Raw genomic sequence first — 27,500 nt, 5'->3', positions numbered from 1 at the left:
AATCAATTGAACCACTTAAATTAAACTATAATCAAGATTCATTTATATTGAACAATAGTATATTGATTATCAATGTCATTATTAAGATTCTCTTCCCCCTCTATTCTCCCCATCCCCTTCTCTTTCAGTTGAATTCATTTACATTCACTTTGTTGAAATAAAACATTGTTGTCAAGACAGTTAATTCAAAGGTATTAACTGTGAATACAAATTGCAATCAGCAATCAATGATGTTCTCCCTCCCTTCTCTCCCTCCCTCCCCCCCTCCCCCCTCTCTCCCTCCCTCCCCTCTCTCCCGACCCCTCCTCTCTCCCCCTCCTCCCTCTCTCCCTTCTCTCCTGACCCCTCCCTCTCTCCCTCCCTCTCTCTCCCCCTCCCCCTCTCTCCCCCTTCCCCCCCTCCCCCCTCTCTCTCCCCCCTCCCCCCTTCTCTCCCTTCCTCCCTCCCTTCTCTCCCCCCCTCACGACCCCCCCCCTCTCTCCCCCCTCTCTCCCTCTCCCTCCCTCCCTTCTCCCCCTTCCCCCCCTCCCCCCCTCTCTCTCCCCCTCCCCCCTCCCCCTCTCCTCCCCCCCTCCCCCTCTCCTCCTCCCCCCCCTGCCTCCCTCCCTCCCTCACAGTTGACCTGGACCGTCTGTATGATGACGTGAAGCGCTACAGCTGTACACCTAGGAACTACTCTGTCAACCTGAGGGAGGAGCTGAGGGCCACCAACGCTGTGTTCTTCCCACGATGCCTACTGGTGCAGCGCTGTGGGGGGAACTGTGCCTGTGGGACGGACAACTGGAACGGCTGTACCTGCAGTCCGGCCAAGACCAGTAACAAACTACACGAGGTACACACACCATACCCTGTTATGTAGCATTAGGAATGGCTGTGGTACGGCTGTACCTGCAGCTGTACCTGTAGCCGTACCTGCAGCCGTAGCTGTACCTGTAGCCATACCTGCAGCCGTAGCTGTACCTGTAGCCGTACCTGCAGCCGTAGCTGTACCTGTACCTGTAGCCGTACCCGCAGCTGTACCCGCAGCTGTACCCGCAGCTGTACCCGTAGCTGTAGCTGTACCTGCAGCTTTACCTGTACATGTACCTGTACCCACAGCTGTACCCGTACCTGCAGCTGTGCCCGTAGGTGTACCCATAGTTGTACCTGTACATGTACCTGCAGCTGTACCTGTACATGTACCTGCAGCTGTACCTGCAGCTGTACCTGTACATGTACCTGCAGCTGTACCTGTAGCTGTACCTGCAGCTGTACCTGCAGCTGTACCTGTACATGTACCTGTACCCACAGCTGTACCCGTACCTGCAGCTGTACCCGTAGGTGTACCCATAGCTGTACCTGTACATGTACCTGCAGCTGTACCTGCAGCTGTACCTGTACATGTACCTGCAGCTGTACCTGTACATGTACCTGCAGCTGTACCCGTAGCTGTACCTGCAGCTGTACCTGTACCTGCAGCTGTAGCTGTACCTGCAGCTGTACCTGTACCTGCAGCTGTACCTGTACCTGTAGCTGTACCCGCAGCTGTACCCGTACCTGTAGCTGTAACCTGTACCTGTAGCTGTATCTGTACCTGCAGCTGTACCTGTACCTGCAGCTGTACCTGTACCTGCAGCTGTAGCTGTACCTGCAGCTGTACCTGTACCTGCAGCTGTACCTGTACCTGCAGCTGTACCTGTACCTGTAGCTGTACCCGCAGCTGTACCCGTACCTGTAGCTGTAACCTGTACCTGTAGCTGTATCTGTACCTGCAGCTGTACCCGTACCTGTACCTGCAGCTGTACCCGTACCTGTAGCTGTAACCTGTACCTGTAGCTGTATCTGTACCTGCAGCTGTACCCGTACCTGTACCTGCAGCTGTACCGTACCTGTAGCTGTAACCTGTACCTGTAGCTGTACCCGTACCTGTAGCTGTACCCGTACCTGTACCCGTACCTGTACCTGCAGCTGTACCCGTACCTGTACCTGCAGCTGTACCTGTAGCTGTAACCTGTACCTGTAGCTGTACCTGTACCTGCAGCTGTACCTGTAGCTGTAACCTGTACCTGTAGCTGTACCTGTACCTGTACCTGCAGCTGTACCTGCAGCTGTACCTGTAGCTGTAACCTGTACCTGTAGCTGTACCTGTACCTGTAGCTGTACCTCAGCTCTTTGTTCATGTTTCCTTATTTTCCCATTTGGCTAGGACTCTGCTCCCACTCTGCTCTTATCAGGACCGGCTGGACACACTCTACACACTGTACAGACACTCTACACACTGTACAGACACACTACACACTGTACAGACACACTACACACTGTACAGACACACTACACACTGTACAGACACACTACACACTGTACAGACACACTGTACAGACACACTACACACTGTACAGACACACTACACACTGTACAGACACACTCTACACACTGCACAGACACCCGACACACTGTACAGACACACTCTACACACTGTACAGACACACTCTCCACACTGTACAGATACAGTGTACAAACACACGACACACTGTACAGACACACACGACACACTGTACAGACACACTCGTACAGACACACTACACACTCTACAGACACACTACACACTGTACAGACACACTCTACAGACACACTACACACTGTACAGACACACTCGTACAGACACACTACACACTGTACAGACACTCTACACACATTTATCAGGCCCACTCACACTGAACACTTCATGTTTGTTATTATAAACCAGAGGGAAAATCCCTCAGCCTCCCGGCTACAGTATAATCCCAGAGAGAGGGAGAGAAAGAGAGAGACTGTGGGCACTGCATCAACAATCAGACAGCACTGCAGTACCAGTCTTTCTCTCCCTCCTTTACACCTCTTCTGTCTTCTCTCTCCATTCTGTCATGGACACGTTGTCTAGAAGCATCTGCCTGTTTATGCTGCTTCTCTGGTTATGCTGCAGTAATCCAGTTTGGTGTGTGTCTGTGTGCCGGGGTGTGTCTGTGTGCCGGGGTGTGTCTGTGTGCCGGGGTGTGTCTGTGTGTCTGTGTGCCGGGGTGTGTCTGTGTGCCGGGGTGTGTCTGTGTGCCGGGGTGTGTCTGTGTGCCGGGGTGTGTCTGTGTGTCTGTGTGCCGGGGTGTGTCTGTGTGCCGGGGTGTGTCTGTGTGCCGGGGTGTGTCTGTGTGCCGGGGTGTACCTGTGTGCCGGGGTGTGTTGTGTGTCTGTGTGTCTGTGTGCCGGGTTGTGTTGTGTGTCTGTGTGTATGTGTGTCTGTGTGTCTGTGTGCCGGGTTGTGTCGTGTGTCTGTGTGTCGTGTGTCTGTGTGTCTGTGTGTATGTGTGTCTGTGTGCCTGTGTGCCGGGGTGTGTCTGTGTGTCTGTGTGTCTGTGTGCCGGGGTGTGTTGTGTGTCTGTGTGTCTGTGTGTCTGTGTGCCGGGTTGTGTCGTGTGTCTGTGTGTCTGTGTGCCTTTGTGCCGGGGTGTGTCTGTGTGTCTGTGTGCCGGGTTGTGTCGTGTGTCTGTGTGTCTGTGTGCCGGGGTGTGTCTGTGTATCTGTATGTCTGTGTGTCTGTGTGTCTGTGTGCCGGGTTGTGTCGTGTGTCTGTGTGTCTGTGTGCCGGGGTGTGTTGTGTGTCTGTGTGTCTGTGTGTCTGTGTGCCGGGTTGTGTCGTGTGTCTGTGTGTCTGTGTGCCGGGTTGTGTCGTGTGTCGGTGTGTCGGTGTGCCGGTGTGTCGGTGTGTCTGTGTGTCTGTATGTCTGTGTGCCGCGGTGTGTCTGTGTGCCGGGTTGCGTCGTGTGTCTGTGTGTCTGTGTGCCGGGGTGTGTTGTGTGTCTGTGTGTCTGTGTGTCTGTGTGCCGGGTTGTGTCGTGTGTCGGTGTGTCGGTGTGTCGGTGTGTCGGTGTGTCTGTGTGTCTGTGTGTCTGTGTGTCTGTGTGTCTGCGTGTCTGTGTGTCTGTATGTCTGTGTGTTGGTGTCTGTAACTTCCCTTTAACACATTGCCAGAATAAGATCACTATACACAAGGTCTGCTACACCTCAAATCAAATGTTATTGGTCACATACACATGGTTAACAGATGTTATTGGTCACATGGTTAGCAGATGTTATTGGTCACATGGTTAGCAGATGTTATTGGTCACATACACATGGTTAGCAGATGTTATTGGTCACATACACATGGTTAGCAGATGTTAATGGTCACATACACATGGTTAGCAGATGTTATTGGTCACATGGTTAGCAGATGTTATTGGTCACATACACATGGTTAGCAGATGTTACTGGTCACATGCACATGGTTAGCAGATGTTATTGGTCACATGGTTAGCAGATGTTATTGGTCACATACACATGGTTAGCAGATGTTATTGGTCACATACACATGGTTAGCAGATGTTATTGGTCACATGGTTAGCAGGTGTTAATGGTCACATACACATGGTTAGCGGATGATAATGCGAGTGTTGCGAAATGCTTGTGCTTCTAGTTCCGACCGTGCAGTAATATCTAACAAGTAATCTAACAATTTCACAACAACTACCTAATACAAACACAAGTGTAAAGGAATGAATAAGAATATGTACATATAAATATATGGATGAGCGATGGCCAAACGGCATAGGCAAGATGCAGTAGATGGTATAGAGTACAGTATATACATATGAGATGAGTGATGTAGGATATGTAAACATTATTAAAGTGCCGTTATTTAAAGTGGCTAGTGATACCTCTATGTAAACATTATTAAAGTGCCGTTATTTAAAGTGGCTAGTGATACCTCTATGTAAACATTATTAAAGTGCCGTTATTTAAAGTGGCTAGTGATACCTCTATGTAAACATTATTAAAGTGCCGTTATTTAAAGTGGCTAGTGATACCTCTATGTAAACATTATTAAAGTGGCGTTATTTAAAGTGGCTAGTGATACCGTTATTAAGTCCATTTATTAAAGTGGCCAGAGATTTGAGTCAGTATGTTGGCAGCAGCCTCTCAATGTTAGTGATGGCTGTTTAACAGTCTGATGGCCTTGAGATAGAAGCTGTTTTTCAGTCTCTCGGTCCCAGCTTTGATGTGCCTGTACTGACCTCGCCTTCTGGATGGTAGCGGGGTGAACAGGCAGCCCCTTTGAAAGACACACATGCATATAGAGGTAGGAACAGGGGCTGTCACAGGGCCTGTGGAGCAGGTGTTATGGGGGTTTAGTGCCTTGCTCAAGGGCACACGACCAGTAATGGATTTGAGACCAGCAACCCTCCGGTTGCCAGCTCACTAACTGCCAGATTCTTTCTGTCAGATCCCCGGATTCAAACTGGCAATACTCGGTTACTGGCTCGCCTCTCTAACCGCTAGGATTAAGTGCCCTCCTCCTATGTGTGTGTGTGTGTGTGTGCGTGTGTGTGAGAGAGAGAACAGACTGTGAATATAGCTGTTATGAGGTTTGATATGGGAGGGAGGGAGGACATGGGTTAACTATTGGTCAAGATGGCAGCAAGCCAACAAGCATCTCATTGTTTTCCATTCAAGTCATTTTCTCTGTCCTCTCCCTTTCTCCTATACTGTTTTTGCCATCTCCCCGACCTCTCTCTCTCCTTCTCCTCCCCCTCTCCTCTCTAGGTGTTGAAGTATGCTCCTGAGGTGGGAGGTTTTTCACGGCGTCGGACAGCTCGTGTCCGCTGGGTCCTAGAGGACGTCCATCTCATGCACCACGAGCACTGTGACTGTGTGTGTCCCTCCAGACCACCCCGCTGAGAGACAATGGGACAGGGGGACCCAGCTCTGGGATTAACTGCTGTTTATATCTCCATGTCTCTTTGTAGCGCTCCCCTGCCATCCATCCACATAACAACCTGTTACAAACCTAGTCACAACATCATCCATCCATCATCCACATAACAACCTGTTACAAACCTAGTCACAACATCATCCATCCATCCACCCACATACCAACCTGTTACAAACCTAGTCACAACATCATCCATCCATCCATCCATCCACATAACAACCTGTTACAAACCTAGTCACAACATCATCCATCCATCCATCCACATACCAACATGATACAAACCTAGTCACAACATCATCCATCCATCCATCCACATACCAACATGATACAAACCTAGTCACATCATCCATCCATCCACATACAAACATGTTACAAACCTAGTCACCATCATCCATCCATCCACATACAAACATGTTACAAACCTAGTCACCATCATCCATCCATACCCCAAACCCTGGTCCTGCTACCCCCAACTGTGCCCTGCTGCCACCCAGCAAAACCCCACATTTACCCCACCCTCTCCACTATCAGCTCATGACCACCCCCTCATCGTCCAAGCCCTCAACATTCCTTGTCCACTGGGGTATTAATGAGGGGCTGTTAAAGGCGTCATGTGTGTATGTCCTTAAGTGTGTGTGTCCATACAGTATCCAAGCCTGTGTTATTTTCTATATTCATATTAGAATGTCCTTTTTTTAAAGCTCTTCCTGCAACTGTTTTTCTCTGTACAATCATTGTGAAATGAGTTTCAGGGAAGGAAGAGGGAGAACCACACAAACACTCTTAGAATGACCACAAACCACACACACAAACATGTGCACACACACATAACCCCCCGAGCAGACCCAAGGTCTCCACTCCTCCCTAAAGACAACATTCTTATTTATTTCAAATTCTTTGCTGTTTCTTTTCATTTTTCGGTGAAGTTCTGCTTCGTTGTGTGTTGCTGTTCTATTTCTCGTCCATTCATTCATTCATCGGATGAAGGGATGAGATGGCGGGATACAGAGACAGTTAAAAACATTCTGGTTTTATTCCTTTCCACAAATATTACCCCCCTCTCCTTCCCTAAATCGCTCCGGCAAATCAAAGAGGAATGACTTTGGATCGGAACGTTCCGCCCGGCCCGACGTTCCAATCATACCAACAGCCAACCCCAGAAATGTTGCTAACCAGAATTGTACACCCCATACAAAATAGGGAGAGGGTTGAGTATGTGGTTGGAATTTGTGTAATGTTTTATATCTGCAATATTTGCAGACCTGGTGCCCTGTGCCTGTACTGTACTATGCCATGGTTGTTAGATCTGTTTCTGTTTGGACCTTGTTCTTCAAACAATGAATCCCCAAACATAATCCACAGAGTCATCACTATATAATCTTCTGCATTCTAGGTGTGTGTATGTGTTTTTGTTTGTTTGAGGGAAAGAGTGTGTATCTGTTGCACTGTGTGTGTGTGTGTGTGTGTGAGAGACGGTGCATCAAAGATCTTGAAACATTCTCAGAGTACAAGATCAGTCACTGCCTCCGCGTGATAAAGAAACAACGATCTTCCTGCTTCCCCTCTAGGCTTCATAAAGGTCCATTGACATTCCACTGGGGGAGCTGGCCTCAGCACCAACCATCAACTCCTCTGTCCATACAGACTGAAGCTCTATTAACAACAATTAAAACACAAAGCAAGGCACTGAGAGATGGAGGGGGAGAATTTGTTTTATTAAGGCTGTGATTTAAACATTATGGCGAGCAGAATTAAACCGTTAGCTGTTGAGAGGTGTGTGTGTGTGTGTGTGTGTGTGTGTGTGTGTGTGTGTGTGTGTGTGTGTGTGTGTGTGTGTGTGTGTGTGTGTGTGTGTGTGTGTGTGTCACGGGTATCGGCTGGCTGAAGAGTGATCTGAAACACAGAGCCTCTTAGTGGAGGAACATGCCCTGGGGAAGGATGATGTGCATGTGGACTACAGTTATGTGTGACAGTATGGCTCCAAGAGGTTAGAGACAGATGACTGTATTTTTACCCTGTCTTAGTCCTGTCTCTCTCTCTCTCTCTCACACACACACACGTAAACCATAGATCATGTTTTCTTTCCATTTCATCTAAAATGGCCCCTTTTACTTCCAGAGTTCTTTGTTTGGTTTGATGTCCTTTCCCATGTTCAGGATGTTCTGATTCCTTCTGTGACTGTTGTCATTGTGTACATCAGTGTCCCTGGAGACTGAGCACAATATATAATACATACATAGCATAGTCTCTCCTTCACCTAATGCTGCAGTCTCTGCAAAATGTATTTATTCAGTTAGGTGTGTGTGTGTGTGTGTGTGTGTGTGTGTGTGTGTGTGTACACATCCTCTGGCAGTGCCAGTTTCATCAGCACATTCCTTGACCTCGGGTTCTAAGTGACATTCCATTCTGTTTTTTGTTCAAATAACCGGTTTCTTCATGTCTCAGTTTTTTTGTTGTTTTGAATGTTTATAATGCAACCTTCAATAAGAAATGCAGAAGAGCAGAAAGGTTATCTAAACAAATCTGCCGGCGCCTCAATGCCTTTGTTTGATCCCTGACACAGCAGTATGCTTTAGTGATTAATTTATTGTGTTTCTGTTTTTTTATTAAAGATATCCACTGGTTGTGTTTAGAAGTTTTTTGCATATAAATGTTTCTGAATGTAGACCTTTTCACTGTAAAATGCAGCAGGGGAGGGTTATTCACCAAACAAACCATCACCATAACACTTCATGTTGATCTGAAAATAGCGTCAAAATATCTCCAGCTTTACCTCTGACAGGTGCAGTTTCTGACATATTGTTTACAACTCCACTTCAGGAGATATATTCAAAGGACTTTCATGTGGACTTTTCCATTCATGACTGGATTGATAACTGAACCCAACCCAGACCTTGGAGTAGAAGTGTTGTGTGTGTTTGGTATGGTTGTGTGTATAAACGCCCCTGAGATTCTATCACCTCTCCACCTTTATTTCCTCTCTCAATACCACACACAAACATTGTGCTATACAGTCTGTTGCCATGGAAACCAATCCCCATGTGTAGAACTCAGATGATGGACAGTTGATTGTGATGAAAAGGTAATGGAATGTTTTGTCATTAAATTATAGTGAAGGCAGTTTATTTAAAAATCACCTTGGATAGAGCATTCAGACCTCTCTCAAGCTGTTTTATTGGCATGAAAAACGTAGCGTCAATATTGTAAAAAAGTAAAGAATAACAAATAAAATGGTAGTAAATAAAAAAACGAAATAATCTCTCTCGCTCATCAGCCCCTCATTGGCAGGCATAGTCATTTTCAGAGATTCATTACAGATAGCCAGACAACTCACAGATACTTTCCAAATGTTGCTACGTTACAGCCTTACTCTAAAATAGATTAAATTGGTTTTTTTCCCTCATCAATCTACACTCTATACCCCATAATGACAGGTTTTTAGAAATGTTATCACATTTATGTAAAAATATATATATATGACATTTACATAAGTTTTCAGACCCTTTACTCAGGACTTTGCTGAAGTCTTCTTGGGTATGATGCTAAAAGCTTGGCACACCTGTATTTGGGGAGTATCTCCCATTCTTCTCTGCAGATTCTCTCAAGCTCTGTCAGGTTGCATTGGGAGCGTCGCTGCACAGCTCTGTTCAGGTCTTTCCAGAGATGTTCCATCGGGTTCAAGTCTGGGCTCTGTCTGACATTCGGAGACTTCTCCCGAAGCCACTCCTGCGTTGTCTTGGCTGTGTGCTTAGGGTCGTTGTCCTGTTGGAAGGTGAACCTTCCCACCAGTCTGAGGTCCTGAGCACTCTGGACTAATCCTGACTACTCTCCCAGTCCCTGCCGCTTAAAAACATCCCCACGGCATGATGCTGCCACCACCGTGCTTCACCGTAGGGATGGTGCCAGGTTTCCTCCACACATGACGCTTGGCATTCAGGCCAAAGAGTTCGATCTTGGTTTCATCAGACCAGAGAATCCTTTAGGTGCCTTTTTGGCAAACTCCAAGTGGGCTGCCATGTATCTTTTACTGAGGAGTGGCTTCCGTCTAGCCACTAGCATAAAAGCCTGATTGGTGGAGTGCTGCAGAGATGTTTGTCCTTCTGGAAGGTTATTCCATCTCCACAGAGGAACTCTGGAGCTCTGTCAGAATGACTATCGGGTTCTTGGTCACCTCCCTGACCAAGGCCCTTCTCCCATTCTTTCTCAAATTGGCGGGGTTCCAACTCTAGGAAAAATCTTGGTGGTTTCAAACTTCTTCCATTTAAGAATGACGGGGCCAATGTGTTCTTGGGGACCTTCAATGCTTCAGAAATGTTTTGGTACCCTTCCCCAGATCTGTGCCTCGACACAATCCTGTCTCGGATCTCTATGGACAATTCCTTCGACCTCATGGCTTGATATTTGCTCTGAAATGCACTGTCAACTATGGGACCAACTATGCCAACTAGGTGTGTGCCTTTCTAAATCATGTCCAATCAAATGAATTTACCACAGGTGGACTCCAATCAAGTTGAAGAAACATCTCAAGGATGATCAATGGAAACAGGATGCACCTGAGCTCAATTTCGAGTCTCATAGCAAAGGATCTGAATACAGATATAAATATAATATAGATTTCTAAAAACCTGTTTTTGCTTTGTCATTATGGGGTATTGTGTGTAGTGTGATGAGGAAATGTTTATTTTTAATCGATTTTAGATTAAGGCTATAACATAACAAAATGTTGGAAAAAGGGAAGTGGTCTGAATACTTTCTGAATGCACTGTGGTGTACATTATGACAGATACACACTTTTTTCAGCAGCGGTGGCTAGTGGGTAGTAGAGGTAGATTGCATTGCTACTAGCATTAGCGCAATGACATGCTAGCTGTTCCCATAGACTTCCAGTCATTGAGCCAACAACTATCCATTTAAAGTGTGTCTTAGCACAAATATATAAACAAATATATAGACAAATATATACAGTTGAAGTCGGAAGTTTACATACATTTAGGTTGGAGTCATTAAAACTAGATTTTCAACCCCTCAAAATATTTATTGTTAACAAACTATAGTTTTGGCAAGTCGGTTAGGACATCTACTGTGTGCATGACACAAGTAATTTTTCCAACAATTGTTTACAGATTATTTAACTTATAATTCACTGTATCAAATCAAAATCAAATTTAAATCAAATCAAATTTATTTATATAGCCCTTCGTACATCAGCTGAAATCTCAAAGTGCTGTACAGAAACCCAGCCTAAAACCCCAAACAGCAAGCAATGCATGTGAAAGAAGCACGGTGGCTGGGAAAAACTCCCTAGGAAAAACTCCTGAGAAAGGCCAAAAACCTAGGAAGAAACCTAGAGAGGAACCAGGCTATGAGGGGTGGCCAGTCCTCTTCTGGCTGTGCCGGGTGGATATTATAACAGAACATGGTCAAGATGTTAAAATGTTCGTAAATGACCAGCATGGTCAAATAATAATAATCATAGTAATTGTCGAGGGTGCAACAAGCACGTCCGGTGAACAGGTCAGGGTTCCGTAGCCGCAGGCAGAACAGTTGAAACTGGAGCAGCAGCATGGCCAGGTGGACTGGGGACAGCAAGGAGTCATCATGCCAGGTAGTCCTGAGGCATGGTCCTAGGGCTCAGGTCCTCCGAGAGAAAGAAAGAAAGAGAGAAAGAGAGAATTAGAGAGAGCATATTTACATTCACACAGGACACCGGATAAGACAAGAGAATACTCCAGATGTAACAGACTGACCCTAGCCCCCAGACATAAACAACTGCAGCATAAATACTGGAGGCTGAGACAGGAGGGATCAGAAGACACTGTGGCCCCATCCGATGATACCCCCGGACAGGGCCAAACAGGCAGGATATAACCCCACCCACTTTGCCAAAGCACAGCCCCCACACCACTAGAGGGATATCTACAACCACCAACTTACCGTCCGAAGACAAGGCCGAGTATAGCCCACAAAGATCTCCGCCACGGCACAACCCAAGGGGGGGGCGCCAACCCAGACAGGAAGACCACGTCAGTGGCTCAACCTACTCAAGTGACGCACCCCTCCCATGGACGGCATGGAAGAACACCAGTAAGTCAGTGACTCAGCCCCTGTAAAAGGGTTAGAGGCAGAGAATCCCAGTGGGAAGAGGGGAACCGACAAGGCAGAGACAGCAAGGGCGGTTCGTTGCTCCAGCCTTTCCGTTCACCTTCACACTCCTGGGCCAGACTATACTTAATCATAGGACCTACTGAAGAGATAAGTCTTCAGTAAAGACTTAAAGGTTGAGACTGAGTCTGCGTCTCTCACATGGGTAGGCAGACCATTCCATAAAAATGGAGCTCTATAGGAGAAAGCCCTACCTCCAGCCGTTTGCTTAGAAATTCTAGGGACAATTTGGAGGCCTGCGTCTTGTGACCGTAGCGTACGTGTAGGTATGTACGGCAGGACTATCACAATTCCAGTGGGTCAGAAGTTTACTTGCACTAAGTTGACTATGCCTTTAAACAGCTTGGAAAATTCCAGAAAATGATGTCATGTCTTTAGAAGCTTCTGATAGGCAAATTGACATCATGTGAGTCAATTGGAGGTGTACCTGTGGATGTATTTCAAGTCCTACCTTCAAACTCAGCGCCTCTTTGCTTGACATCATGGGAAAATCAAAAGAAATCAGCCAAGACCTCAGAAAAAAATTGTAGACCTCCACAAGTCTGGTTCATCCTTGGGAGCAATTTCCAAATGCCTGAAGGTAACACGTTCATCTGTACAAACAATAGTACGCAAGTATAAACATCATGGGACCATGCAGTCGTCATACCGCTCAGGAAGGAGACGCATTCTGTCTCCTAGAGATGCACGTACTTTGGTGTGAAAAGTGTAAATCAATCCCGGAACAACAGCAAAGGACTGTGTGAAGATGCTGGAGGAAACAGGTACAAAAGTATCTATATCCACAGTAAAACGAGTCCTATATCGACATAACCTGAAAGGCCACTCAGCAAGGAAGAAGCCACTGCTCAAAAACCGGCATAAAAAAGCCAGACTACGGTTTGCAACTGCACATGGGACAAAGATCGTACTTTTTGGAGAAATGTCCTCTGGTTTGATGAAACAAAAATATAACTTTTTGGCCATAATGACCATCGTTATGTTTGGAGGAAGAAGAACACCATCCCAACCGTGAAGCACGGGGGTGGCAGCATCATGTTGTGGGGGTGCTTTGCTGCAGGAGGGACTGGTGCTCTTCACAAAATAGATGGCATCATGAGGTAGGAAAATTATGTGGATATATTGAAGCAACATCTCAAGACATCAGTCAGGAAGTTAAAGCTTGGTCGCAAATGGGTCTTCCAAATGGACAATGACCCCAAGCATACTTCCAAATTTGTGGCAAAATGGCTTAAGTACAACAAAGTCAAGGTATTGGAGTAGCCATCACAAAGCACTGACCTCAATCATATAGAAAATCTGTGGGCAGAACTGAAAAAGTGTGTGCGAGCAAGGAGGCCTACAAACCTGACTCAGTTACACCAGCTTTGTCAGGAGGAATGGGACAAACTTATTGTGGGAAGCTTGTGGAAGGCTACCCTGAAACGTTTGACCCAAGTTAAACAATTTAAAGGCAATGCTACCAAATACTAATTGAGTATGTGTAAACTTCTGACCCACTGGGAATGTGATGAAAGAAATAAAAGCTGAAATAAATCATTCTCTCTACTATTATTCTGACATTTCACATTCTTAAAATAATGTGATGATCCTATCTGATCTAAGACAGGGAATTTTTACTAGGATTAAATGTCAGGAATTGTGAAAAACTTAGTTTAAATGTATTTGGCTAAGGTGTATGTAAACTTCCGATTTCAACTGTATATATTTTGCATCAGTGGCAACAATTTAGCAATGGTAGGCCACCGCTTATAAAATAATATAGGGGGAACACTAATGGTACTCACACACAGTGGTAGACACTCACACTCGGTGGTTCACACACTACTTCTAGGCCATGGTACCTGGTACTGTGCCCTGCACCCTGAGACAAATGCCCCATGTACCCTAGAGAGTCATTGAACACTGGTCACCTCATGTACCATTTATTTACACAGAAGGACAGCATCCCGGAGTCGCCTCTTCACTGTTGACCTTGAGACTGGTGTTTTGCAGTTCCTTTTTAATGAAGCTGCCAGTTGAGGACTTGTGAGGCGTCTGTTTCTCAAACTAGACAAGAATAGAACAAGAATAGACTGATGAGTTTCAGAGGAAAGTTCTTTGTTTCTGGCCATTTTGAGCCTGTAATCAAACCCACAAATGCTGATGCTCCAGATACTCAACTAGTCTAAAGAAGGCCAGTTTTATTGCTTCTTTAATCAGAACAACAGTTTTCAGCTGTGCTAACATAATTGCAAAAGGGTTTTCTAATGATCAATTAGCCTTTTAAAATGATAAACTTGGATTAGCTAACACAACGTGCCATTGGAACACAGGAGTGATGGTTGCTGATAATGGGCTTATGTAGATATTCCATACAATCTTCCGTTTCCAGCTACAATATTCATTTACAACATTAAGAATATCTACACTGTATTTCTGATCAATTTGATGTTATTTTAATTGACCATTTTTTTAACTTTTCTTTAAAAAAACAAGGACATTTCTAAGTGACCTCAAATTTATGAATGATAGTGTATATATTAAATCTATATAGAAGAGATATAAAAAACATTGACATGTCCATTAAAGTGCTCTCTGATTTAGTCAAGTTTTGGTGAACAACAATGTATCACTGTTAAGTATTTGTCCGTGATCAAGCAACATGAGTTGCACAAAAATAGGTATCCGTGGCAACACCTGAGTGGTACAGGAGCATGTCCTGCTCCCTCTCCAACACCTGAGTGGTACAGGAGCATGTCCTGCTCCCTCTCCATTGGTCTGCAACACCTGAGTGGTACAGGAGCATGTCCTGCTCCTTCTCCAACACCTGAGTGGTACAGGAGCATGTCCTGCTCCCTCTCCATTGGTCTCCAATACCTGAGTGGTAGAGGCGCATGTTCTGAAATAACCAGATCTTAATAATAGGCTATAGGAAAGGCTCCTCTTCAACTCAGTTTTAGGAAGGTGTTCCTAATGTTTTGTACAAATCAAATCAAATTTTAGTGGTCAGAATGCAGACGTGATTGCGGGTATAGCAAAATGCTTGTGTTTCTAGCTCCAACAGTGCCGTAATATCTAACTAGTAATATCTAACAAGTAATCTCTAACAATTTCACAACAATACACACAAATCTAAAGTAAAGAATAGATTTAAGAATATATAAATATTTGGACAAGCAATATCAGAGCGGCATAGACTAAGGAACAGTAGAATAGAATATAATACTGTGTATACATGTGAGATCAGTAATGCAAAATATGTAAACATTATAAAAGTGGTTAGTGTTCCATTATTAATGTGGTCAGTGATTCCAAGTCTATGTATATAGGGCAGCAGCCTCTAATGTGCTAGTGATGGCTATTTAACAGTCTGATGGCCTTGAGATAGGTGTTTTTCAGTCTCTCGGTCTCGTCATTGTTGGTAATCAGGCCTACTACTGTTGTGTTGTCAGTGGGCAAACGTACAAAATCAGCAGGGGATCAAATACTTTTTTCCCTCACTGTAGATAAAACAATACTAAATATATTCACCAAATCATTTGTTAAAATACACTGTTTTCAATGAAGGTTTACAGTAACTTTAACAGCACTGTCTGGGCTAGCACCATGGTGTATCCAGAGGACAGCTACTGTAGCTTCCGTCCTCCTCTGGCTACATTGACTTCAATACAAAACCTAGGAGGCTGGTAGGCCTCACCCTCTTCCATAGACATACATGGTAATTATGACCACTTACTGAGGACGTCCTCCAACCAATCAAATATTTTGCAGTATGAACTGACATGTTGTCCATCCAATCATAGGTGTAGGATCAGAGTATTAACCTAGTGTGTGTGGTGGCTAATTTCTGCATTACCAAATGAGTAGAGTTAAACACACCAGTCCGAGTTAACTACATCTTTAATACTTAAGATACTTTTGCAAAAGTTCTTGACCTTCAATAATGCACTCTCTCGAATGAACCATTGAACAAGGTGATTACCCAATGGCTACAGGGATCTTTTATAGCAACGATACACCCCCTTCAACGTACATTGACAAATCACAAATACTTAGTAACAGTTCACAAAGGTTAAGTTTTGTATGACAGATATCCACAAAACACATCAGACAGTAACTGCTATGTCAACAGGGTTCATTATATAGACCAGTATCTGGTCTCCTTAGAACCGTCCCTCCCTGGTACGGTATTGAACAAAAACACCATTTCATCCAATGGCATATATCAATTGTCAACTCTAGATACTCCCATCTCAAGCAAACCCCCTCTTGACCCTACTCCTGGACAGGCTCACTGGGGGGAGTGAGCCTCTAGGCCATATATTATCACAGGATAAGTGCGAGATCTAAGAGAGGACATACAAGGGTCCATTTACTGCCATAATCCTCCTCACAATAAAGAAAAGGAGGGAGTGACTTGCTCACAGACATTGTGGAGACAGGTCATTGGTTCCCCATTAATCACGCCATCCCTTCACATGGTTTAAGAAATAGGTAAAGACACATTCCCATGACGACAAGTCTGACCTCTCCCCTCTCTGGGCCCCAAGTGTCTGAGCCCCAGCTAAGGTAGACGTGCAACTGAAAAGACACCAGAGTCCAATGGACACTTTCTAATGACATGTACCTCAAATAAGCATATTATACTAATAAAACATCTTAATTATCTATGTTACCCAACTAATTCTGATTCGTCCACGACATGTGTTGTATTGGGATTGTGCCGCAGAGCATTATGGGGGTTCTATGTGTTAAGAACCCCTTTCATTCCCTGGGGTACACGGAAAAGGTGCAAATTAAAAGCGAGGGTCGACCTCTGCCTGAGATCAGTTTCATGAACAAGGATGAAAAGGTGAGAGCGTTCAATACCAACTGGTATCAAATGTATAGCTGGTTAACAGGGAGCCTATCATCAAGCCGCCTGTAATTACACGTTACGATGCTTTAAATGCTGAACTTCTTTTCTGAGAGGTGGAAAACAATTCAGAATGATTTGATAGCTTCCATCGCATCATCCATTAAACGTTAGATTAGAGAGGTTGACGCAATACATTTTTTCGCGTGAGCTCAAGTAGGCTTTGCACTTTACTCCAGTATTTATTCAGCAAAGATGATAACACACAATCAAAAACAAACTCATGATATAAATGTTGCAGAAGCCCAGGCTACACTCAATCTGACATGCTGTATGGGATGAAAACGAGACTATTTCTCCATCTGATCAACTGTAGGCTCCTAATAAGAGCAGCTGCATACAGCCTCTGGGCCCTGTCCATCTGATCAGGGTAAAATAATTGATAACGTTATGTATTTATAGTCTGTCTGGTCAGGGTAAAATAATTGATAACGTTATGTATTTATAGTCTGTCTGGTCAGGGTAAAATAATTGATAACGTTATGTATTTATAGTCTGTCTGGTCAGGGTAAAATAATTGATAACGTTATGTATTTATAGTCTGTCTGGTCAGGGTAAAATAATTGATAACGTTATGTATTTATAGTCTGTCTGGTCAGGGTAAAATAATTGATAACGTTATGTATTTATAGTCTGTCTGGTCAGGGTAAAATAATTGATAACGTTATGTATTTATAGTCTGTCTGGTCAGGGTAAAATAATTGATAACGTTATGTATTTACAGTCTATTTGTGTGTCAGGTGAAAATGTGAATGTGATCAAAATTTGATTATTGGGCTGGCTAGGCTGCTTATACGTTTTTAATCCAACATTATTACCTGGAATGAATCAACATAGTAGTGATGGCAGATGTGAGTATTTTAATTGTTTTTATAAGGACTACAGTTGCATAGACCTGCATGATGCAAACATGCATAAAGCTCAGCCCTGTGAGTTCTATTGTGTACCAGTTGTTGTCTATGTGTCTGGTAGAGGAATTCCCCCTCCTAATCTAGTCTAAATATAATTTATATGAACAAATATAAGGTAGCTGCAGTTTGGCAGGGTTTTCATCCCCCCCAGGGACAGGAGTTTTTTAAACTATGTGACTTGATTATGAAAAACTGGTCCCATCATAGCCAATATAAAACCTTTTTACAACTGATTAATCACTGTCATACCTTATAGGGTCCAGAGTTTTCCTAGTTAGGTTAACATATTAGGAAAAACTCCAGGCCCCAGGGGGTAAAAATAGCCCCACCGCTCTGGGACCTATAGAGCCATCAGTCTGCTTGCAGTTGTCAGATATGGTCAGGTATGTGGATGATCAGGGCTTTATTCAGGAACGTTTCTTGGGCTACTTTGATGTGTCAAGTGGGCGAGATGCACAGTCTGTGTTTGACTTTATGAATTTTGAGATGTCTGAGTTTAACTTCATAGAGAAACTCATTGTTCAAACCTACGATGGTGCAGTTGTAATGGAATGTACCTGCTATTAGTATTTACAGCTAAGTCCCCTCCTGTTCCCTGATTAAGAGGTGATGACCACTCCACTACCATTTTAACTTTCTCCTGACATGAACTGAAGCGGGTCTCATGTACCCGCTCGTCCACTGGCACATTGAATGTTTCCCCTCCAAGCACTGTGAGAACCACTATCAATTTCCTCTCATTACTGTATGTAGAGTCAATCACATACACAATCACATTATTACACATCAACGATTATACTCCTTGCTTGGACTAACTCATTCTAAGCTCTGTTGTCTAACTGTGAAGTGTCTTGTGTTATTGTTCTTTGTCTTCACATGTAAAATCCTGTCCTGCACTGGTCAAGCCTCCGAACACCTCAACTCGTGACTCATACTCTTTCAATCATTGCTGTGATTTCCAACACGGTGTAAGTAGCCCTCTCATTCCCCTTCCCCATAATATTGTACTATAAATGCCTTTATTAAATGCTTTAGGTTAAAATATTGAGTTTTTGAAACACACTTTGTGGTCTCCGTGCGTTCTGCGCCTATACCGTGAGTCTCCCATCCTCCTCATTTGTTCAAGTCACCAGCCTCCACTGGTATATACTGTGTATATACTGTATTCTCGACATAGTCCATCCTAATATATCTACTACTGTACATACCTGTCAATACACACCACGTGTTTATAATTGATCGTTCAGATATTCCTCCATTTCTTGTTTAGATATTTATGATTATTTTACATTTGTATTGTATTTGCTAGACATTCCACTGCACTGTTGGCACTAGAAAACCAGCATTTTCTTCTGCACCTGCTATAACAGATCAGTGTACGTGACCAACACACTTTGATTTGATTAACAACATGCACAAGTCACAAATGCTTTCTGGCAAACCACTCATACTGCAGCTCTATAGCTCATTCCTCCTCATTCCTTATGTATGTTATTTGTCACATGTTCTATGTGGTTGTGTATCCCTGTGGCATCCCTCCACTACACACACACACATACACTCTATTCTGAGCCAGTAACTCATCAGTCAGTTCACCAATAGCAGCTCTCTCTTCCTGTGTGGTCCCGCCCACATTGGGACCAGAGATTAAACTCATGGAGACTTCCTGTCTCTGTGGTTGCCATGGCAGCCAGTTCCTGTGTTTTTATCGTTAGACGGCACCCTCTCTCCCTGCAGCTAGCCCCGCCACGTGTTTACCGGTTATTCTGGGAAAGAAAAACTCACACTTAGTTACACACACTCATCCCAGCCCCCCGCCCGCTTTTCAGCTTCCCTTTATGTCTGTGTGCCTTCTGGGGACGAGAGAGAGAGAGAGAGAGAGAGAGAGAGAGAGAGAGAGAGAGAGAGAGAGAGAGAGAGAGAGAGAGAGAGAGAGAGAGAGAGAGATAGAGAGTGAGGGATAGAGAGAGAAGGAGAGAGAGAGAAGGAGAGAAAGAGGGAGAGGGAGAGAGAGAGAGAGAGAGAGAGAGAGAGAGAGAGAGAGAGAGAGGGAGAGAGGGAGAGAGAGAGGAGTAGAGAGAGAGAGAGAGAGAGAGACGATGAGAGTGAGGTAGATAGAGAGAAGGAAAGCGAGAAGGATAGAAGCGTGAGAGTGGAGAGAAGGAGAGAGAGAGAGAGAGAGAGAGAGCTTGAAAGGCAGGGAATGAGAGTGTGTAAGAAAGAGTAAGGTGAGAGGGAGGACATCCTTTTTGTTTGCAGTCATTCCTAGAATACTGTTTCTGTCATCAGCCACATCTCTTTTCCGGAGGAGATGTAACAACACACAGCACAGTGTTGCTAACTCTCACTGATTACACTTTAGTCAGCAGTGTGAGTTAGAGTTTACTAAAACACACTGTACTCCTCTGTCTTAACTCTCACTGATTACACTTTAGTCAGCAGTGTGAGTTAGAGTTTACTAAAACACACTGTACTCCTCTGCCTTAACTCTCACTGATTACACTTTAGTCACCAGTGTGAGTTAGAGTTTACTAAAACACACTGTACTCCTCTGCCTTGAGTGAGCCCTCGGCGTGCAGCGTGTGTTTTTGTGTACTGAACTCTGTGACACAGAGACCTTAGCAACCCTTTTCTCAGAACTTGGCTTAGGCATCATTCATTTCTTGGAACAGATGAATACACTCACAACCGCACACACACACACACACACACACACACACACACACACACACACACACACACACACACACACACACACACACACACACACACACACACACACACACACACACACACACACACACACACACACACACCTCCGTATTGGTAGGTAAGTAGTGTGGCCACTGCAGAAACTTCTCTCACGTCATTCTCAGACCCCCCCCTCCCCCCCCTCCCTCTGTCCTGTGCTTCTCATCCCTTGTTGGGGCAGTTCACCTCCTGATGTTACCATGGAAACACAGAAAGAAAAACATGGGGGAAAACATCTGACTCTCTCCAACCCCATTTCAGAACCTCTTCCCTCTTCATTTATCTCCATCTATCTTCTCTCTGATATTGTCCCTCCTGTCCCCAAGTCTCTGCTGCCTTGGCTTCACCTTGGACATGTTGAGTGGAGTGTTTGTACATGTGCTTTCTAGCTGTGATGGTGTTGTGTTCAGTAAGGTTCATATATTTTTGCACTAGCGAGTTCGCTACAATACACACTCATATCTCATAGTATAAGACACATTTTCCTAGTGTTGTGTTGCAGTTTTAGCTACTGTAGGTGTATCTGTAGTCAAGGGGTTGGCCAGACTCCACAGTAATTGTTGCATTTTAAAAACAGACACTGCAGAAATTCACAGTTTAATGCCAAGTGTTAAAAGCCCAGGGACAGAGGAAGCTAAGGAAGCTGAGGAAGCTGGTAATAGATAATTGTAGTGGACAGCATTTAAGGAGAGAGAGAGGGGGAGGCATCGTTGGGAAAGAGCTTGTCAGTAAGCATTTGACTGTAAGGTCTGCTACATCTGTTGTATTCGGCGCATGTGACTAATAAAATGTCATTTGAAATAAAGAGGGATGGGTGGGAGAGGGAGAAAGACACAGGGATGGGAGGGAGAGGGAGGGAGACAAAAGGATGGGAGCGAGAGAGAGGAAGAAGAAGGGATAGGAGGGAGAGGGAGGGAGACAAAAGGATGGGAGGGAGGAAGACAAAAGGATAGGAGGGAGAGGGAGGAGGGATAGTAGGGGAAATAACAACTACTGAACAACAACACGGGGGAAATAACAACACTGGGGAAATAACAACTACTGAACAACAACACTGGGGAAATAACAGCTACTGAACAACAACACTGGGGAAATAACAACTACTGAACAACAACACTGGGGAAATAACAACACTGGGGAAATAACAACACTGGGGAAATAACAACTACTGAACAACAACACTGGGGAAATAACAACACTGGGGAAATAACAACACTGGGGAAATAACAACACGGGGGAAATAACAGCTACTGAAAAACAACACGGGGGAAATAACAACTACTGAAAAACAACACTGGGGAAATAATTACTGAAAACCAACACTGGGGAAATAATTACTGAAAACCAACACTGGGGAAATAACAACACTGGGGAAATAACAACACTGGGGAAATAACAACACTGGGGAAATAATTACTGAAAACCAACACGCACTGACATATTTCATCTACAGCTCGGAGAAACAAGGTGGTGGTGTGTGCGCGTGCAAGCGTGAGCTAGGGCTGTCGTGTGACCCCTCGTCTGGGAACTCAGACAGAGAAGGTGCAAAAACAGGAAACATATGGCAGCGGCAGCTCCGAGGCTCATCTCACAGACCCGAACACACACACACACACACACACACACACACACAAAATGCAGATCTGCTCTTGCACTGACACATCACAGAACCGAACACCAGGACACACACACACCTTCACCCTGAATTCCCCTCCAGTGCTCTATAAACCACAGCATTCCAGTAGTTCTCTATAAACCCCAGCATTCCAGTAGTTCTCTATAAACCACAGCATTCCAGTAGTTCTCTATAAACCACAGCATTCCAGTAGTTCTCTATAAACCACAGCATTCCAGTAGTTCTCTATAAAACCACAGCATTCCAGTAGTTCTCTATAACCACAGCATTCCAGTAGTTCTCTATAAACCACAGCATTCCAGTAGTTCTCTATAAACCACAGCATTCCAGTAGTTCTCTATAAACCACAGCATTCCAGTAGTTCTCTATAAACCACAGCATTCCAGTAGTCTCTATAAACCACAGCATTCCAGTAGTTCTCTATAAACCCCAGCATTCCAGTAGTTCTCTATAAACCACAGCATTCCAGTAGTTCTCTATAAACCACAGCATTCCAGTAGTTCTCTATAAAACCACAGCATTCCAGTATTCTCTATAAACCACAGCATTCCAGTAGTTCTCTATAAACCACAGCATTCCAGTAGTTCTCTAAAAACCACAGCATTCCAGTAGTTCTCTATAACCACAGCATTCCAGTAGTTCTCTATAAACCACAGCATTCCAGTAGTTCTCTATAAACCACAGCATTCCAGTAGTTCTCTATAAACCACAGCATTCCAGTAGTTCTCTATAAACCACAGCATTCCAGTAGTTCTCTATAAACCACAGCATTCCAGTAGTTCTCTATAAACCACAGCATTCCAGTAGTTCTCTATAAACCACAGCATTCCAGTAGTTCTCTATAAACCACAGCATTCCAGTAGTTCTCTATAAAACCACAGCATTCCAGTAGTTCTCTATAAACCACAGCATTCCAGTAGTTCTCTATAAACCACAGCATTCCAGTAGTTCTCTATAAACCACAGCATTCCAGTAGTTCTCTATAAAACCACAGCATTCCAGTAGTTCTCTATAAACCACAGCATTCCAGTAGTTCTCTATAAACCACAGCATTCCAGTAGTTCTCTATAAAACCACAGCATTCCAGTAGTTCTCTATAAACCACAGCATTCCAGTAGTTCTCTATAAACCACAGCATTCCAGTAGTTCTCTATAAAACCACAGCATTCCAGTAGTTCTCTATAAAACCACAGCATTCCAGTAGTCTCTATAAACCACAGCATTCCACTAGTTCTCTATAAACCACAGCATTCCAGTAGTTCTCTATAAACCACAGCATTCCAGTAGTTCTCTATAAACCACAGCATTCCAGTAGTTCTCTATAAACCACAGCATTCCAGTAGTTCTCTATAAACCACAGCATTCCATAGTTCTCTATAAACCACAGCATTCCAGTAGTTCTCTATAAAACCACAGCATTCCAGTAGTTCTCTATAAAACCACAGCATTCCAGTAGTTCTCTATAAACCACAGCATTCCAGTAGTTCTCTATAAAACCACAGCATTCCAGTAGTTCTCTATAAAACACAGCATTCCAGTAGTTCTCTATAAAACCACAGCATTCCAGTAGTTCTCTATAAACCACAGCATTCCAGTAGTTCTCTATAAACCACAGCATTCCAGTAGTTCTCTATAAAATCACAGCATTCCAGTAGTTCTCTATAAAACCACAGCATTCCAGTAGTTCTCTATAAACCACAGCATTCCAGTAGTTCTCTATAAACCACAGCATTCCAGTAGTTCTCTATAAAACCACAGCATTCCAGTAGTTCTCTATAAACCACAGCATTCCAGTAGTTCTCTATAAACCACAGCATTCCAGTAGTTCTCTATAAACCACAGCATTCCAGTAGTTCTCTATAAACCACAGCATTCCAGTAGTTCTCTATAAACCACAGCATTCCAGTAGTTCTCTATAAACCACAGCATTCCAGTAGTTCTCTATAAACCACAGCATTCCAGTAGTTCTCTATAAACCACAGCATTCCAGTAGTTCTCTATAAACCACAGCATTCCAGTAGTTCTCTATAAAACCACAGCATTCCAGTAGTTCTCTATAAAACCACAGCATTCCAGTAGTTCTCTATAAAACCACAGCATTCCAGTAGTTCTCTATAAAACCACAGCATTCCAGTAGTTCTCTATAAACCACAGCATTCCAGTAGTTCTCTATAAACCACAGCATTCCAGTAGTTCTCTATAAACCACAGCATTCCAGTAGTTCTCTATAAACCACAGCATTCCAGTAGTTCTCTATAAACCACAGCATTCCAGTAGTTCTCTATAAAACCACAGCATTCCAGTAGTTCTCTATAAACCACAGCATTCCAGTAGTTCTCTATAAACCACAGCATTCCAGTAGTTCTCTATAAAACCACAGCATTCCAGTAGTTCTCTATAAACCACAGCATTCCAGTAGTTCTCTATAAACCACAGCATTCCCGTAGTTCTCTATAAAACCACAGCATTCCAGTAGTTCTCTATAAACCACAGCATTCCAGTAGTTCTCTATAAAACCACAGCATTCCAGTAGTTCTCTATAAACCACAGCATTCCAGTAGTTCTCTATAAACCACAGCATTCCAGTAGTTCTCTATAACCACAGCATTCCAGTAGTTCTCTATAAACCACAGCATTCCAGTAGTTCTCTATAAACCACAGCATTCCAGTAGTTCTCTATAAACCACAGCATTCCAGTAGTGCTCTATAAACCACAGTATTCCAGTAGTTCTCTATAAACCACAGCATTCCAGTAGTTCTCTATAAACCACAGCATTCCAGTAGTGCTCTATAAACCACAGTATTCCAGTAGTTCTCTATAAACCACAGCATTCCAGTAGTTCTCTATAAACCACAGCATTCCAGTAGTTCTCTATAAACCACAGCATTCCAGTAGTTCTCTATAAAACCACAGCATTCCAGTAGTTCTCTATAAACCACAGCATTCCAGTAGTTCTCTATAAAACCACAGCATTCCAGTAGTTCTCTATAAACCACAGCATTCCAGTAGTTCTCTATAAACCACAGCATTCCAGTAGTTCTCTATAAACCACAGCATTCCAGTAGTTCTCTATAAACCACAGCATTCCAGTAGTTCTCTATAAAACCACAGCATTCCAGTAGTTCTCTATAAAACCACAGCATTCCAGTAGTTCTCTATAAACCACAGCATTCCAGTAGTTCTCTATAAACCACAGCATTCCTTCCAGTAGTTCTCTATAAACCACAGCATTCCAGTAGTTCTCTATAAACCACAGCATTCCAGTATTCTCTATAAACCACAGCATTCCAGTAGTCTCTAAAAACCACAGCATTCCAGTAGTTCTCTATAAACCACAGCATTCCAGTAGTTCTCTATAAACCACAGCATTCCAGTAGTTCTCTATAAACCACAGCATTCCAGTAGTTCTCTATAAACCACAGCATTCCAGTAGTTCTCTATAAACCACAGCATTCCAGTAGTTCTCTATAAACCACAGCATTCCAGTAGTCTATAACACAGCATTCCCCGTAGTTCTCTATAAACCACAGCATTCCAGTAGTTCTCTATAAACCACAGCATTCCAGTAGTTCTCTATAAACCACAGCATTCCAGTAGTTCTCTATATAAACCACAGCATTCCAGTAGTTCTCTATAAAACCACAGCATTCCAGTAGTTCTCTATAAACCACAGCATTCCAGTAGTTCTCTATAAACCACAGCATTCCAGTAGTTCTCTATAAACCACAGCATTCCAGTAGTTCTCTATAAACCACAGCATTCCAGTAGTTCTCTATAAAACCACAGCATTCCAGTAGTTCTCTATAAACCACAGCATTCCAGTAGTTCTCTATAAACCACAGCATTCCAGTAGTTCTCTATAAACCACAGCATTCCAGTAGTTCTCTATAAACCACAGCATTCCAGTAGTTCTCTAACCACAGCATTCCAGTAGTTCTCTCCACCCATCCTCTAAATACACCCTTAACCACTTTGCCAGAAAAGCTTTTAAAGTTGTGGGAATTTTCACCACTAAAACCAAGAAGGTTTACTAATAGATAAACACACACACACACACTGTAGTGAGAGTGTAATGTGTGTGTGTGTGTGTTGTGTGTGTGTGTGTGTGTCTGTGTGTGTGTGTGTGTGTGTGTGTGTGTGTGTGTGTGTGTGTGTGTGTGTGTGTGTGTGTGTGTGTGTGTGTGTGTGTGTGTGTGTGTGTGTGTGTGTGTGTGGACACGTTTTACTATACTTGTGAGTACCTCAGAGAAGTGAGGACATTTTGCCGGTCCTTACTTGTAAAAAAAGGCTATTTTAGGCTTAAGGATTAGGTTAAGGGATAGAATTAGGGTTAGTGGTTAGGAGTTTGTGTGTGTGTGTGGGGAGGGGTGGGTGGGTGGGTGGTGGGGGGGGGGGGGGTTAATAGGTATGTAGGTGGGTGGCTGGCTGGCTGGCCAAAGGAGTGGAGACCAGACAAGGTCAGCAGGGTGAGTCGGTGACAGAGAGAGATTATATTGATTTAAAGTACAGGAAGACTGATCTCTGACATCTCTATCTGCACCACCTGACCTCAGTGTTATAATTCACTCTTCACTTACACTATTCCCCAACTACTCTGTATGTACAGAGCATTCGGAAAGAATTCAGACCCCTTGACTTTTTCACATTTTGTTGCGTTACAACCTTATTCTAAAATGTATTACATTTTTTCCCCCCTCATCAATCTATACACAATACCCCATAATGACATCACAATACCCCATAATCACAAAAAGAAAAGAGGCTTTTAGAAATGTTTGCAAATGTATTCCAAATAAAAAAAACAGATACCTTATTTCATAAGTACTCAGACCCTTTGCTAAGAGATTTGAAATTGAGTTCAGGTGCATCCTGTTTCCATAAATCATCCTTGAGATGTTTCTAGAACTTGATTGGAGTCCACCTGTGGTAAATTCAAATGATTGGACATGATTTGGAAAGGCACACGCCTGTCTATATAAGGTCCCACAGTTGACAGTGAATGTCAGAGCAAAAACTAATACATGAGGTTGAAGGAGTTGTCCATAGAGCTCAGAGACAGGATTGTGTCGAGGCACAGATCTGGGGAAGGTTACCAAAACATTTCTGCAGCATTGAAGGTCCCCAAGAACATAGTGGCCTCCATCGTTCTTAAATGGAAGAAGTTTGGAAACCAAACTGAACAATCGGGGGAGAAGGGCCTTGGTCAGAGAGGTGACCAAGAACCCGATGATCACTCTGACAGAACTCCAGAATTCCTCTGTGGAGATGGGAGAACCTTCCAGAGGGACAACCATCTCTGCAGCACTTCACCAATCAGGCCTTTGTCGTAGAGTGGCCAGATTGAAGCCACTCCTCAGTAAAAGGCACATCACAGCCCGCTT

The 27,500-nt window shown here is 43.8% G+C and overlaps 1 protein-coding gene across 1 annotated transcript in view; it reads left to right on the top strand.

Moving 5' to 3' along the window:
- LOC115206602 (platelet-derived growth factor D) overlaps positions 1 to 7,295 on the top strand; it is a 79,899-nt gene extending 72,604 nt beyond the window's left edge. Inside the window, exons 6-7 of the mRNA XM_029773748.1 lie at positions 618 to 832; positions 5,593 to 7,295. Of these exons, the coding sequence (XP_029629608.1) occupies positions 618 to 832; positions 5,593 to 5,727 (350 nt within the window). The 3' untranslated portion in view covers positions 5,728 to 7,295. The remainder of the gene's footprint in view (positions 1 to 617; positions 833 to 5,592) is intronic.
- Positions 7,296 to 27,500: the final 20,205 nt, after the last annotated feature.

This window comes from Salmo trutta, chromosome 13, assembly GCF_901001165.1.
Source record: "Salmo trutta chromosome 13, fSalTru1.1, whole genome shotgun sequence".
Classification (NCBI taxonomy): Eukaryota; Metazoa; Chordata; class Actinopteri; order Salmoniformes; family Salmonidae; genus Salmo; species Salmo trutta.
The sequence above is the reverse complement of the archived record's forward strand: the minus strand, read 5'-3'. Positions and strand labels throughout refer to the sequence as shown.